General features: G+C 70.4%; 2 protein-coding genes across 3 annotated transcripts in view; both read left to right on the top strand.

Moving 5' to 3' along the window:
* The first annotated feature begins 942 nt into the window (after positions 1-942).
* Positions 943-2,763, top strand: LOC118496765. The gene is made up of 3 exons (XM_036009469.1): positions 943-964; positions 1,733-2,073; positions 2,224-2,763. The coding sequence occupies exons 1-3, from the start codon at positions 943-945 to the stop codon at positions 2,734-2,736; spliced, it is 876 nt and encodes a 291-aa protein (XP_035865362.1). The 3' UTR covers positions 2,737-2,763.
* Positions 2,764-3,648: 885 nt separating this feature from the next.
* TAF4 (TATA-box binding protein associated factor 4) overlaps positions 3,649-15,237 on the top strand; it is a 33,839-nt gene continuing 22,250 nt past the window's right edge. For both annotated transcript variants that reach the window (XM_036010000.1, XM_028524186.2), the window contains exons 1-2: positions 3,649-3,944; positions 4,022-4,969. In XM_036010000.1, coding sequence (XP_035865893.1) covers positions 3,722-3,944; positions 4,022-4,969 — 1,171 coding nt within the window. In that variant the 5' untranslated portion in view covers positions 3,649-3,721. The remainder of the gene's footprint in view (positions 3,945-4,021; positions 4,970-15,237) is intronic.

Raw genomic sequence — 15,237 nt, 5'->3', positions numbered from 1 at the left:
TTGCTCACACGAGGGCTGCAGCCAGCCCGCCCCCCGGCCCCCGCCCCCGCCCCGTGCAGATCTGGGACCCCCTGGAGCACGGCAGGCCTGCCTGGGACTGTGATTCAGGAGCGGTGCTGACAAGAGGCGATGTGGACGGAGGGGCCGGCCAGCTGCGGCCGCACGGCATCTCTCAGCTTCAGGGTCCCAGCCCTGGGTTTGTGCCCGCCGAGAAGAGAGACTCTGGGGCGTTGACTTGACCTTCCCATGCTTCAGTTCTTTCTTCTCCCACACAGGCTCGGCTCGGCTCGGAGGAGAGCTCAGTGGGACCAGGCTGGTTAGCACAGTGGCCCCTCCGAGCAGGTCGGAGCTTCCTGCCTCCAGCCTCCTCCGCCAGGCAGGACAGGGCGGGGCCACTCCAGCCCCATCAAGGCCCAGGCTCCGTCTCTTCTCCTGCCTCTCACGCCCACGTCCTGGGAGCAAATGAGCCATCTGGTGCATTAGGCTGAAAACTGTCACCCCCAACTCATGTCTGCCCAGAACCTCACATGCGACGGCATTTGCAAATAAGGTCTTCACACGTGTAATCAGCTAAGGAGCTGGAGAGAAGGTAATTTTGATCTTTTAAAAAGCCCTCACCTGGGGCTATGTGTATTGGTTTTGCAGAGAGAGGAAGCAGGGAAGAGAGAGAGAGAGGAGGGAGGTTGATGAGAGACACCCGTCTGGGGCCTCCTGCACCTGCACCCCACCAGGGATGGAACCTATGAACTGGTGTGTGGGATGACCCCGCAACTCACTGAGCCCCCTGACCGGGGCTGAAATGATGTTGGATGTACGGTGGGCCCCAAACCTAATGACCGGTGTCCTCATACAACGAGAGGACACAGAGAGGGAAGCCGTGGGACTGGAATAACTGTGTGTTAAGTCCCCAAGTCTGTGGCAATGTCCTGAGGGCCCTGGGAAATGAACGTGTGGGTGTTTGCAGGTAAGTTACGTGTCTGTGAACTTGGCCCTGGGGTGCGGGTCTGACCTTCACCAAGCACTGCTGGCTGAGGTGGGAAGTCCCCGGGGTGAGCAGGACGCTGAGAACTGGGCCCCCAGCTGTCCTCTAGCTGCATGCCTTTTTTGTTTTAGAGGTGGCTTTGTTACATAGCACATAAAGCGGACACCAGATGCACAGGTAACACAACGAACACCGCATACCTCTCGCACAGCCACAGCCAGGCTGAAAGGATGGATTCTTGGTGGTTATGTTTTTTCTTATATTTTCAGTTGAGCATGTCTAGCGCTTTCTCTACATTATTGGAAAGACAATAAACTTCATAAACGTCAAGGGCTCACACAGCTGCGGGCCTGGGAGGCCTTGCCCGCTGCAGTGCGGCAGGAGGGGCGGCTGGGCTCTTTGAGGGTTCTGCCGTTCTCCCAGCGAACCTTCTCCCACGTTTAAACCCGGTGTTTATGTTTACCCTCGTTTTCACTCCCCTGTTCCTCGTCACGGTCCTGGCGATTTTACTTTCAAGCTACAGAAGTCATAGCCGTTCACGGCAGCAAATGAAACTACACAGAGATATTCAAAGGAAATTCCCCGAGTCCCCAGGGTGACCCACTGACAGGCTGGCAGGTCGCCCCCACCCCCATCAGGGGGAGGGAGGAGCCCAGTGGCTTCCGCACCACGTCGTTGGCTCTCCGGAGAGCACCGGCCGGCAGCACTGCCTAAGCTGTCAGCAGCTACCACCTTTCCCTGGGGGTGCAGAAGATGCCCCCTCCCCCACAACTCTTAACCTCCCACACTTCCTGCTGAACCGGAGGGTGCCCCAGAGGACTCTGGGGGGTGATGTCAGCACCAATGCGGGAAGAGGCCTGGTGCAGAAGGGAGGGGCCCGGGCTGGCGCCCAAGGACGCACAGAGTCCAGCCTTAGGAGGCCCTGGGGACCTTGCTCTACTAAAGACCTCTGGGGCAGCGGGAATGGCCGTAGCAGTGGGCCCCGCCCCCGCGGTCGCACCCGGGGCCCGGGAGTCTGGGCTTCCCGCTCCTGGGGCCCTTGCAGCCGGCTGGTGGCGTTTCTGCCTGACTCCCGTCTGTTCCAAGGACGTGTAAGACCCTGGGTTTCCCACGACAGATGTTGCACGCGGGGCTGCAGGCTGAAGTCGTCCAGCTGACGCTTTGGTTTGGCTGGCTCTAAAATTTCCTAATTGACAACATTTAAGATCTTACACGCAATTCCACATTTCCGCTACTTTCAGAACCAGACCACACGCCCACGCGGTGTGGGACTTCCTTTCCTGACTTCTGGGCGCTCAAGTTCAGGTGCACAAGGCTGGTTACACGGCAGTCGGATTGGCCCTGACGCTCTCCCTTCTGCACCTTTCCTGGCGTTCAGCCCCCACGGCTCCGTGTCCAGAAGGGCGCGGCGAGGGCGGAGGGCGGGGACTCCGTGGACCCAGGCGTCAGCACGCGGCTTTCAAAGGCTGCGTGGGCTGCCCACACCCGGGTCATCTCAGGGCGGTGCAGGCCCCGCTCACGGCGCCAACAGCCTCCTCTCGGTGCCGAACTCGGCGTCCCCGCGCCGCGTCCCTGCACCAGGAATCCCCAGCCTGCGTCTCCCACTGCTGGGGAAGCACTTCTCTTGGGGTTCTCCCCCAAAGAGAAGAAAACCGCTGGAAATGTCCCGGAACACCATCTTTTGGTGGAACACCGATATCGCCCCTCCCCCAAAGAAAACAAACGCAGGCAATGTTATCCGAAACGTTTTATAAAGTGCTCGTAAACACGATCTCCGGTGACTTACAGGAAATAAAGGACGGAAAAGGGGCCGCAGCTGCACCGATCCCCGCGGTGCGGTCGGCTCCCTAAGGATCCATCACCCGCGTCTGGGGACCGAGCGGCCGGACGGTCGCCGCGGGCCGGCCTGACTCGGGGACACCGGTCTCCCGCCGTGCCCCGCAACGCGCTGCGCGGGGCCGGATCGCCGACACCCCGCGGGGACGGGTCAGGCCCGCGCTCGCCCCGCCCGGCGCGCCCGCTTCTGCCCTGCCGCCACCGCCCCGCTTGGATTAATGGCGCCCGCCGCCTCTCTTCCCGGGGCCGCATCCTTCCCGAAAGCACGGACCCCGCGGGCGGTGGCTGGAGGGACTTCGGGGCCACGGAGCCCGGCGTCCCCGCTCCCTCGCCCGCCCGGCCTCCCGTCCGCTCTCGTCTTCTCCTGCCGCAGCCATTTTGGAGCGAGCGCAGACAAAGGGCAAGCCCCGATGCCGGCCTCGGCAGACCCCGGCCGCGGTCCAGCACGATGTCCGCCCCGACCCACCCGGTGGTCCGCACCCCTACACCGCGCAGACCCCGGGCGCCCACCGCCCGCTGCCAGGCGACCGTGCCCGGCCGCCCGCCCGCGCCCCGGCCTCTGCCGCTCGCAGCCATTGGCCGCACCTTTTAAGTGCGCACATCGTCCAATCGCGAGCCGCCGGGCGGCCGGGCGGGGGGGCGTCGCGGCCAATGGGGAAGCGCCCAGCGGCGGGCGGGGGCGGGCGCGCCGCCGCGCCTGCGCAGTGAGCAGCCGCGGCCCTCCCGCCCCCCCGCGCCGGCCGCCCGCGCCCCCCGCCCGGCCGCCGCCCCCGCCCCGCCAGGCGCGCGCCGCCCCCCGCCCGCCCCCGCCGGCTGCCCGCCTGCCCGCCCGCCCGCCCGCGCGGAGCCGCCTCCCCGCCCAGCGCCGGCCGAGCGGCGGCGGCGGCGGGCCGAGGAGGAAAGATGGCGGCGGGCTCGGATCTGCTGGACGAGGTCTTCTTTAACAGCGAGGTGGACGAGAAAGTGGTGAGCGACCTGGTGGGCTCGCTCGAGTCGCAGCTGGCGGCCAGCGCGGCCCACCACCACCACCTCGCGCCCCGCGCGCCCGCCGCTGCTCTCGGGAACCACGCCGGAGCCGGGGCGGCCGAGGGCGCGCCCGCCGCGGCGCCGGAGCCGCCCCCCGCAGGTACAGCGCGGCGCGGCCTGGGGCGGGCGGAAGCCGCCGGGCCCGCGTCCTCACCGCGCCGCCGCTTGTCCCCGCAGGGCCCGCCGCCAAGCTGAGCGCGCTCGAGGCCGGCGCGCCGCCGGGGCCCGGGACCGGGGCCTGCGCGGGGCCGGGGGCCGCGCCCGCCGCCAAGCCAGCCGCCCGCAACGGCCCGCCCGGCGGCCCCGGCGCCGCGCAAACTTTGAATGGGAGCGCCGCGCTGGGGAACTCGCTCCGCGCCGCCGCCGCCGCACCTGCTGTCAGCCTCCTGCACAACGGGCCCCCGCCCGCGCCGCCGCCCAAGCCCGCCGCCGCCACTGTCATCCAGACGCCGCCCTTCCGCGGCGCCCCCGCCGCGCCCGCGCCCCGCGCCCCCTCGCCCCCCGCCGCTCCCACCGCGCCCCCCGCGTCCGCCGTTGCCCCGCCGCAGCCGCCCGCCGCCGCCAGCCTGGCCCGGCCGTCCGGCCACCCGGCGGGACCCCCGGCGGCCGCGCAGAACGGGGGCAGCGCCGCGCCCGCACCCGCCCCGGTCCCCGCTCCCGCCCCGGCCCAGTCCCCGGTCCCCGCCCCCGCGCCCGCTCCGGGCCCCGCGCCCTCCCCCGCGCCCGCTCCCGCCCCCGCGCCGGCCGCCAACAGTCAGCCCGGGCCTGCCGCCGCGCCCGCGCAGGTGGCCAAGGCCGACTCGCCCAAGACCGCTGTGCAGCCGGCGCCCCCGCCGCCGCAGACCCTGGCGGCCAGCTGCCCGGCCGGCACAGGAGCCGGCATGATCCTCGGGCCAACTATGCAAGGGGCGCTGCCCACCGCCACCGGCCTCCCGCCGCCTGCCCCCGGCACTCCCACCGGGCTGCCCAAGGGCTCGGCCAGCGCGGTCACCCAGAGCCTGCCGAGGACTCCCTCAGTCACCACCAGCGGTATTCGGGCGACGCTGACGCCCACGGTCCTGGCCCCTCGCCTGCCGCAGCCGCCTCAGAACCCGACGAACATCCAGAACTTCCAGCTGCCCCCAGGTGAGTGAGTGACCGCCGGGCGGGTCTCCGCTGCCCCAGCCGGGAGTCCAGGAAGTTTGTAGGACTGGAGGACCCGAGGTCATGGGCTTTGCAGGGGCCTGCAGCAGGTCAAGGCGCACCTGTGCCCAGGTTCAGGGGAGGCTCCCAGTGTGTGTGAGTACGTGTGAGTTTTTGCACACCCCACGTGACATGCAGTTGGGGTCTGTTACCTTGTGTAGTGGTTGGTTTCATCTCAGGTCTTCAGTTGCAAAGTTTCTGTGCCGGGCTCACAGTCCCTCTGCTGGCCCCGTGGGTCCCCTGCCCGTGTCCCCTCTGTGGAGAGCAGCGGCAGCGGCAGCGGCTCCCCGGGCACCTGACTGGGCTGTGCAGGGTTTGGAGACAGAGCCGGGGTCCTTGGCGCGCCCGCACTGGGCGAGCTCCGCTCCTGCTTGTGGGACGAGCATGTGGCTGCTGTTCTCGCTGGGCTTCTCTGCCGCGGTGCTGCCCGGGCCGGGACGCTGTCCCCTGCTGGCGGGTCAGACAGCGCGATGCCCCCTCCTTCAGGCCGGGTGGTTCTGTGCCGAGGGCCGCTCCCTTCCTGCCCCTCGGGGATGGCCGGGGTCCCGGGAGCCTGGGGGGACTTGTGGGCACGCACTCCTGGGCGGCAGGAGTGTTTCAGCTCTTGTTGTCACCGTGAGCGCGGTCGCTGAAAGGGCCGCATCGCCGCCCAGTGACAGTGGTGGTGGGCGTGTGTCCTCGGTTCAGGGGTCCCTCGGAGGTGTGGACGGACAGCCGGTATGTCCACTGCTGTCAGCTTCCCATCATCTCCCCGTCCACTCGGGCTCCTCGGGTTGGACGGTGCAGGGTCCCCGCAGCCGGGCGCGCACGCTGCTCTGTGTGGGGATCCTCGGTGGAGGGAGCCTCGCACTCCCGGCGCCCTGCGTTCTGCTCCGCCCGCCCCGCCTCGCCCGCGTGGACTGAGCGCCGAGCTGCCGGAGCGCTCCTCCCTCGCCGTGTAGTAACATGTGCTGGTGCAGCAGCTGCCGCGGTGGCAGGCGTAGTAGAGACGGCACCTCCGTGTCCCCGTGTCCCTCTGTGCTGGCGGGAGAGAGCCGTGGGTCACCCTGAGAACCAGGTCCAGCCAGTCAGGAAGGAGAGGCTTCTGGCCCAGCGGGGGGCTCTCGGGGTGGGGGGGTCGGGGTGGGGGTCTGCCGTGCAGGCAGGACCAGGGCCGGGGGAGGTGTTCGGGCTGCTGGCGGGGGTGGGGGCGGGGGGGGAGAGGCCGAGTGACCGAGTCACCCGAGCACGGTGTGTGTGCACGGCCGGGTTCGTCGGCGTGTGTTGTTGTGTGTGTTCTGACCTTTCGGTGGAGGGCAGGGCTGGTGGCGAGTGTGGCTCCCAGACGGGTGTGTGGTGGCGGCACATGACGGGAGGGAGCTGTCAGGACGCTCGTCACCTGTCAGGGAAGTGTCCCTGCGGTGGTCCTGCTGGGCTCAGCACCTGCCTCGCCTCCAGCAGAGGCAGTCCGTCCCCTCGCGGCCCTTTTGTCACTTAAAGCTGGCGTGCAGTGCTCTGTGGAGTGTGTGAAGTGGGGGCTGAGGGGGGTCCCAGAGGGGGGCAGCCCAGCCTCGTCCGTGCTGCTGGGGGGGAGCCGCGGTGGTTCGGGACGACCTGTCTCTGCCCCGAGCGACCCTGGACTGGCTCGCGCCTCTCCCAGGTCAGCGCCGGGGTGTCGGTGACAGACAGAGGGACAGCGCGGTGAGAACGCCGACTCGGGGCCTGAGGTCCTGTGGGTCTCCGCCTGTGCCCCGTGTGTGGGAGCAGGGAACCGGTCGGGGGACACGCGGGTGACGTGCGCCGAGAGCTGTGCCGGAGAGGGGCCCGCGCCTCCTGGAAGACGGAAGGTTCTCGTCCACCCGCCTCTGTGCCCCCCGCCGCCCCGCGAGCGAGGGGGAGCCCTGATCGCGGCGCCTCGGTTGCGGGGCCGTGGGGGTGCAGGAGGCGCGCTCGCCACCGCTCCCGCGTCTCAGCACAGCGTGCGCTTCTGAAGGTGCAGTTTCGTTCCGTGGGTCCAAGTGGCAGGTGGGGGTTTCCCAGTTACGTGACGGGCTGGTCAGAGGGCGCTAAACTCTCCCGTGGGGCGCTGCTCTGCGTCGGGGCCTCCCTTGCCGGGGAGGTGTGAAGCGGGGGGAGCGGGGAATACGGAGGCGGCTCGCTCGTGCTGCAGCCGTGGGACACACGTGGGGGGCTGGGGGCTCAGGGCTGTTGGCGCCACACACGGCGTCACGGGGGACGGCGGCCAGCGGGGCCGCTGGGGCCCGTGATGGGGGGCAGGCCTCCCCAGCCCCGCTTCCCGGGGTCCGTCCGTCCGTCCGGGGTGGGGGGCTCCATGTGAGCCCAGCACGGGCCACGCTGCTGACGCACACAAGGCCAGGTCTCTCCCCAGGGCTGGTGGCGCCTTTACTCCCTGTCTGTCTGTCCTGCTTCTGCAGAGCGTTTGTCCTCCTGGGGCTCGGAGGAGGCCTGGCCGGCACTCATCCCGGGACGGCGGGGTTCCCCGCCCTGGCCCAGGCGCCCTGGCCTCGGGACAGCCGCCCAGGACTGGCCAGGGTGCGTGCTCCGGGCTCCGGGCTCCGGGTGGCGCTTCCCCGCGGAGCGAGTCCAGTCAGGCGGCGGGAGAGGGAGAGCCCACTGGTCCCTGCGAGAGGGGCTGCCTGCGGCCGGCTGAGGCCAGAGGGTGGCCCCAGCCGGGTGGTGGAGTGGGTGGGGCCGGCACTGAAGTGACGGCAATGGGAGATTCTGGTGGCCGGTGGTGGCAGCAAGTGCTTTGGCCGGAGGGACACTCCTAGAAGCTGGGACTTTGTCCCTTGTGGGCACTCGCGCTGTCGGACCCGGGTCGGGTTGCGTGTTCCCGTGGGGCTGGCCACTGCTCCCGGAAGAGGGCTGGGCTCTGGGCGGCCCGGGGAGCTGCGTCGGGTCCCGGGAGCCTTGGGCGTCTGCGTGCGGGCGTCTGCATGCTGCTCCAGGCGCCCGGCGCCTCCGCTGGCCCCCAGACGTCGTGGGGCTGTGGAGCCAGCGGAGACCGCTCGTGGCCCCTGCCCGTCCCCACGGTGCCCGGGACGGGCTGCGTTCTCACGGCCCTGGAGCCCGCTGCAGTGGCCGACGCCGGCGCCGTGCGTGTGCGAGAAGCCTGGGGAGCTTGTCATAGGGTGCCACAGGTGTGGGGGCCCGTCCTGCAGGTGGGGGCAGGGCCGCTGCAGAGAGGGCGGGCCTGGGCGAGGGCCTCACTTCAGGGCAAAGGCCTTTACTGAACAATGTTCCTCTTTCGCTAAAGCTTTTACTTATTTACTTACTTTTAGACAGAAAGGGAGAGAAACGTCAACGAGCGGTTGCCTCTTGCAGGCCCCCTGTTAGGGACCTGGGCCTTGACCCAGGCCTGTGCCCTGCCTGGGAATCGAACCAGTGACCCTTTGGCTTGCAGGCTGGTGCTCAGTCCACGGAGCCACACCAGCCCGGGCCCAGATTTCCCTCTTGCTGCACTTAGATGACAGCGGTGTTTGGAAGGAAAAAAGACGACTGACTAGCTTCTTGGGAGCTGTCCTCGGCTGGTGCTGGACAGCGGCCGCGCTGCCGGGTGCGCAGGCGTGGGGGCGGGGGGGGGCTGCTGGTGGCTCTTCCTCGCCCTCCGTCCCGGCTGCGATCCTGGCTGGCCCCGTCGCCCTCGGGGTGGACAGAGCTCTTGGGGGGCCAGGGTGGGGGTACCGTCTCACATGTGTGGGTGTCTTTCGGAGCTGGAGTCCCTGCGTTTTAGCAACAAGCAGGAGAGGGCTCCCCGCCCCCCTGGGCAGACCGTGCTGGGGGCGTGGGGCAGAGTTACCAGAGTTTGAGAAGCAGGCGCTGCCCCCCGCCCCCAACTTCACAGGTGGCCCTGTGGGGGCAGGCCTTGTTTCTCTGGGCCCCACCAGACCGTGTCCTGGCCAGGTGGGTGGCCGGTGAGCCCGAGGGGCGGGGAGGCGGGCCGGCTCCCAGGTGGTTCTGTCACCCCCAGGGGGCCCAGCGCCTGGCTCTCGGGGGCTCCAGGGGCTGCCCACGGAGCCAGGCCAGACCCCCTCCCCCCCAGAGGTGACGCCACTCGGTCAGGGACTGGCAGCTGGCCCGAGCGGGTCTGCGGGGGCCGCAGACGTGCCTCCCTCGCCGCTTCAGCGACGCCCGTTTGCGCCCTTGCCGCCACGCGTGTGCAGACGGCCTGCTTGCGGAGGGCTGGTGTCGGGGGCCCCCCCATCAGCCTCGCGGCCGGTTCCGAAGGCCCGGACGGTGCAGGGGCGCGAGGGGGACCTGGAGCGGAGGCTGCTTCAGTCCGGGGGCGCGGGCACGGCTCTGGGACATGCTCTTCCTTTCCTCGGTGGCCACGCGAGCAGGGGTCTGTCCGGTTTCTCCGTGGTGCCCGTGGGGAGCAGTGACCGCTCGGGGCCCCGGCTCCGAGACGCCCGGGCTGGGGCCGTGGCCGTGGCCCAGCGGGGCCTCTGACCTGGAGGACGCTGGCAATGAGGGGCGTTCGCAGGGGGTCCCCGAGCGCCTGGGGGTGGCCGCGCTGGAGGTGGCCCGTGGGGCTGGCCTCGTGCGGAGCTCCGTGCGCTGCTGATGACGGTTGAGCGTCTTCGGGCTCCGGTGCAGGCGCCTCCCGGGGGCCGACCGCTCACACGCCTGACAGCCCAGCTGTAGAGCCGTGGCCCGAGGGCGCCGTTTTGGAGACCGATGACCCTGAATGCCCCTGCAGGAACCAAACCTGGTGCGCGTGTGGCTGCTGGGACTGGGTCTCCCCCCCATCCCCGGCCTCTTCCCGTGGGTGCTGGCGGAGACCGAGGCCCATTCGCTGCTGCCGGGGAGCGGCTTTGCTTACTTACTTGTTTGTTGAGAAAGGGGAAGGGAGGGAGAACGAGAGAAACGTCGCTTGGTCGTCTCTCATGCGCCCCCTGCTGGGGACCTGGCCGGAGCCCAGGCATGCCCCCTGATCGGGAATTGAACCTGCTACCTTTCGGTGTGGGGAATGACGCCCAGGCCACTGAGCTGCACCAGCCAGGGTGAGGACCAGGCCTTTTTTTTTAAAGAGAGAGCCCGCAGGACGAAGCGTCTGTGTGGGCGGCGAGAGGAGCTAGCGCGGGTGTGCTGGGGACCTGGTGTTGGAGCCCTGGGCGAGTCTGGTGGCCACTGCGCTCCTCCCGTCAGCAGGGGCTTGTCCTTTGTGGGCCGGGCCCACTTTGGAAGGTCCAAATGGCTCCTGCAGGCTTTGTGGCGGCCCCGTGGGCCAGCGGGGTGGGTGGTCAGGAGCACCCTGGACCGGGGGCATGGGACCCTTTCTCCTGCCCAGAGAGCTGCCGAGGCCGCCGGGCCTGGGGGCTGGCCTGTGAGTGTGGCCAGCCCACCTGTAGCACACAGTGGTGAGCCCCGGGTCAGGGCCAGCGTGTGTCATCTGACCCCAGCCAGGGGCTCCCGTGCTGCAGGCTGTCCTCCCTCGGGTCCCCCTGGGCCTCAGCTCCCCTCGCTCGGCGCCGTGTCCTCAGCACAGTGGGGCTGGTGCTCGTGGCCACTGCACCTCCTGGCGGGTCCCTGACGTGTGCCTGAGGGGCAGGAGAGTGCCGCACAGGGGCCGCGGGAGTCCAGTGTGGGGCCGGGGGCCCAGGGACCCAGGGACGGGGCAGGCAGCTGCGGGAGGAGAGGGGTCCTCGCTGCTGTGGGGGCTCCCGGCGTGTGGTCATGGCCCTCGGAGCAGGCCGCCCGGTGAGGGAGCGGGAGCGGGAGCGGGAGTGGGAGTGGGGCGGGAGGGCTGCGTCCCTGGCCAAGGGCCTTGTGGTCTTCCTGGCGCTGTCCCTCCGATGAGGGAGGGTGGGGCACTGGGTGGGGGAGAGGGAGAGCCCACCCTGGCAAGGAAGTGGGGGCTGTGGGCGAGGTGTGCGGGGGCCGTGTGCACTGGGGCCCGGCCGTGGCTCCTGTGTCGCCGGGAGACACCGGCCCCGGGAGCGGCGCGGAGTCCTGCAGAGGTCTGCCAGGGGGGCGGGCTCTGCGGCCGGAGAGCAGGCTGGTGGTTTGTTGCCATGCGCAGGGCTGGCACAGACGGCTGGGGGTCGGGGGTCAGGGGTCAGGCGCACCCCAGCGTGTGGGCAGTGTGGAGAGAGGGAGCTGCGGGTGCAGATGGCGGAGTGGGGACGGAGACAGAAGGGGGCGACGGCCTGTTCGGGTGGCCCAGCCGTGCGGCCTCGCGTCCCCTGCTGGCGTCCTGCTGGGCCCAGGTCGCCTGCCCGCATGGGAGCCGACGTCGGTGTCCCGGGCACCTCGGGTGTCCCGAGCCCCACCTGCTGGGGCCCATGTTCCACGTCCCGCCCCGTCCCGGTGTCCCTGTGACACACCCAGGCCCTGTGGCTTTGCCCTCGTGCTGGGACCTGGATGGACGCCCCAGTTCTCCGGGTGGAGCTCGGTGCCCTCTCTTACTTCCGTGGGGGCTTCCTTCCGTTCCGGGTGACTCCTGCTGTCTTCCCTTTCTGAGGCCCCTTCACCGGTGTCCGGATGCTCTGCGTCCACGCCTTGCCCCCGTTCTGGGCGCCCCACCGGCTCAGCTGCCCAGCCCCCCGAGTTGCCCCAGGGAGAGGAGCCCCATGGGTCAGTCCCCAGCGCCCAGGACGGACTCGGTGCGCTGCGTGGTGGGCTTGCAGAAGCCCACCTTGTGGGGCCTTTCCTGAAGCGTCTGGCAGTGCTGGCTTGTGTGGGCCCGGCGGGGACTCGGGGGGAGCGCCATGGTGGTGCCCAGGTCCCTGCGACTTGGGGGCCACGGGGGAGTTGGGTGCCGGGGTGCCCTCTGCTTCTTAGGGAAGGACCTTCCTGCCCTTGCTTTTCTGCCTAGAGCCTGGACACACAGCTGCCGTGGGTCGCCCTCAGGGCTCGCCCCCTCGGCCCACCCACAGGCCCCACCCACATGTCCGGCCCTGTCCCTGCCCGCCGTGGCCACCTGCGGCCCTGTCTGGGTGGCTGTGGGGGTGGGCCGAGCCCTGGCAGCAGGGTGGGGGTGGGCGGAGGAAGGTGGGCAGGGGCAGCTGGAGCATCCTGGTGGGGGTTCGAGGGGTGGGCCGTGAGGGCACATTGCCGGCCCCTCGACCGTGTCACTGCCCGTGACTGTCCCCCACGGGTGCCTGTGCGTCGAGTTCACTCGGGCCCCGGGCCTCGGGCCTCTCTGGCTAGGTCTTTGAGGAGCGGCCCGTGGGCCTTGCCCCCTGCTGACGGGTTGGGGGGGTCCTCCCTTCCAGGCTCAGGAGCGTGAGGTGGCGCCTGGGAGACGACTCGCTCCTGCTGCGAGGCGCTGGCTTCGGAGCCGCCGGTGCGGGTGCAGCCTGCTCACCGCAGCGACGCGGCCTCGTCAGGGAACTCGGACGGTCCCGAAGGCCGGGCCCCGGGGCCGGGGCGCAGGGCTGCCGGGGGCCTCCCGAGGAGACGCGGGCACCGTCTGCCCGGGGACCGCCGAGTCCCCGGACGTGAAAACGCGTCGCGTGTGAGGAGACCCCGAAGTCCCACCCTGAAGACAGAGCGGCTGCAGGAAGGCCGGCGGTGACCTTTGTCGCCGAGCGCGGGGTTGCCGGGGCAGCCGCACGAGCCCGGGAGGGGGCGGGGAGCCTGGACTTCGGAGTCGGCGTCGCCAAGGAAACCAAAGGGGCCGGGAGGTGAGGGTGCGGCTGACAGAGAGCTTGTGCCCTGGGCGTGGGAGGGAGGCCCCTCCAGGGGAGGGCGGCGCCGTGGGAGGACCGTGTGTGGTCTGGCGTGGCCGTCCTCCTGGGCCACGGGCTCTGCCCAGGCCCCTCCTCCTCCCGCCCCTCCGTGGACCCACCCCAGTGGCCTCAGCAGGAGTCCCCGCCGCGTCTCCCATGGCGCCCGAGTGGCTCTGCTCCGCTCCCTTCTCTGGGGGCTGGTGTGGCTCCCACGGGTGCCGCTCCTGTGGGTGCTGCTCCCGAGCGGGGCTGTGCCCGCTGCCCCCCCGGCTCTGCCGGCTCTCTGCAGCTTGCCGGTTGCAGCTCTGGGGATGCTCACTGGGCAGGTGGGGGAGCGCAGGGATCTGGTCCCTGCCACTGCGGCCGCCTGTGCGGACAGCGCGTGGGAGGGGCCGTGCTCCAGGGCGAGGGCCCTGGGCCAGTCCAGAACCGCCTGGTGCGTGTGGCGCGCCGCCTGGGCCGACCTGCCTGCTCGTTCCGGGCACAGTGAAAAGGTCGGTACGAGAGGCGCTGGAACAGCAGTGCCCGGCAGGAACGCTGGACCTCCCCTCGAGCTCTCGTGCGTCCGGTGGGGAGGGCTCATCCCGCCCTGCGGGTGGGGAGGTCGGGCCTGGGCACAGATGAGGACCTGGTCCCCCAGGCGACCTCGGGTTCCCCGCTGCTCGTGCCCCCGACCGCCCAGGCGGGGTGCCCGGGCCCCCAGCAGGTGGCTGTCAGGGCGCTGTGGGAGCCTTGAGCATGCTGGGCGCGGACACGGCCGGCGGCCAGGCCCCCCTTGGGCTGCGCAGCATGGCCTGAGGCCCCGCCGACCAGGTGGCTCCAGACCTGTTCCGGGCGGGATTCCGCTGGCCCCCGGAGACCGTGCGCCTGAGGGGGGCCGAGCGGGAGGACGTCCTTACGACAGAGGAGAGAATCCCAAGTCACGCACACACACACACATGTACACGCACACACATATGTGCGCATGCACACACGCACACCCGCACACGGGACGGCCTCGGCTGCCTCCCCTCGCGGTCGTCCGGTCGAGGGTGGGCGGGGCGGCATAGCCCGCAGCCCTCGTGACGGGGGCAGAGCCTGGGGAGGGCCCTTCTGCTCCGGCGTTTCCTCATTCCTCCCGGGTCGTGTCCGCCGGGTGCCTCTCCATCACTCCTCGTGGGGGTTGGCCGGCCCTGGTGACCTGTGTCCTGAGCGCAGGGCCCGGGTGCCCGAGGAACGGGGTCTGGGGGCCTCCGGCGGGGGACGCAGGGGCGTGGCGAGGGTGGCCCAGCTGGTGGTGGGTGTGACTGGGAGGCAGAGCCCGGGTCTGTGCCTCTGTCGGTCCCCGTTGGCTGCCTTTGGGAGTCACCCTGTGGGCCCGGCGTGGCCCCCTCGCGGGCAGGTGAACCTGAGGGTGTTTTCAGGGGGAGTTGGGTGTGCTCTTCTCCTTCCCCGACGGGGGCTGGGGGCGCGCGGCCCGTGGGGTGCAGCCCTCCTCGGCTCCCGTCGAGACGACGCGCCAGAGGGCTTGTGAGGCGTGGGAGGGCCCTGTGGGTGCCGGCCGCTGCCTCTGGGTGCCCGGGGAGAGAGCCCCTCCCCCAGCCGGCCTCAGTGGTCGGCTGTAAGCAGTCCCTCCACGAGGGGGTCGGGATGGCGGGCGTCCCCTGCCCTGGCGCAGCCTGTGCCTCGCAGGCTGCTCCTTCCTCCAGAGCTTCCCTCCGCGGCCCGAGCACAGGGGTCGCCTGCCGTGGCGGCATGTGTGGCCTGGGGTGCTGAGCCTTGTCCAGTTCTTGTCCGGCTCGTGGGGACTCTGGGTGTCCAGCGGTGGGCCTGGGTGGTGCATGGGCCGTCCTCGCCGCCCAGCAAGGCCCCTGGTCCTTGGAGCTCGGGCCCCTAACACTGGCCGTTGGGGCGGCTGTCTGTCTTACACCAGCGTGCTCCGTCTGGGAAGGGGCGTCCGTGGGCAGGAAGGGGTGGTGGGCGAGCCCAGGGAGGGCCTGCCGTGTGTCGACGTCGTCGCGATGGTGCTGGCGGAGCTGGGCCCAGCGGCTTCGGAGGCTCTCCCGGACCCCTGCGCCGGCCGCTGCTCCCGGCCGCTCCCGGCCGGCTCGGGAGGGGAGGGGCGTGGGGCCGACGGGGCCCTCGGGGAGGAGGGGGTCGGCCAGTGTGGTGGTGGGGGTGGGTGGGCGGGCAGCCGAGGCCCCACCGGACAGAGAGTGCGGGTCCCGCCAGGCTTCTGTCACCGCGTCTCGGAAAGTAAGCGCACAGGTGGACGCCGGTGTCACTGGCGCTGGCAGCGTCCAGGCCGCACTCGCTGGCTGGTCTTCGAAGCTCAAGTTGATGCCAAAACTGCCCTGCGGCCGTGCAGCTCAGACCCGGGCAGGGTGGGTGGTCCTCCTCGTCTGTCTGTGAGGGGGAGCCCTGCCCCGGCCGGCCAGGGGCCCTCCACCCCAGAGGGCGAGGTGCCTGGGCGCCGTGGGGCCCAGTTGCTGGGGGGAGGGTGGTTTGGGGCTTCGCAGGACGGCTGGCCGGGAAGCTCGGGGGGTGACTGTTACTCAG

This window comes from Phyllostomus discolor, chromosome 9, assembly GCF_004126475.2.
Source record: "Phyllostomus discolor isolate MPI-MPIP mPhyDis1 chromosome 9, mPhyDis1.pri.v3, whole genome shotgun sequence".
NCBI lineage: Eukaryota > Metazoa > Chordata > Mammalia > Chiroptera > Phyllostomidae > Phyllostomus > Phyllostomus discolor.
Note: the sequence above shows the minus strand (reverse complement) of the source record. Positions and strands in the feature narration are given on the sequence as shown.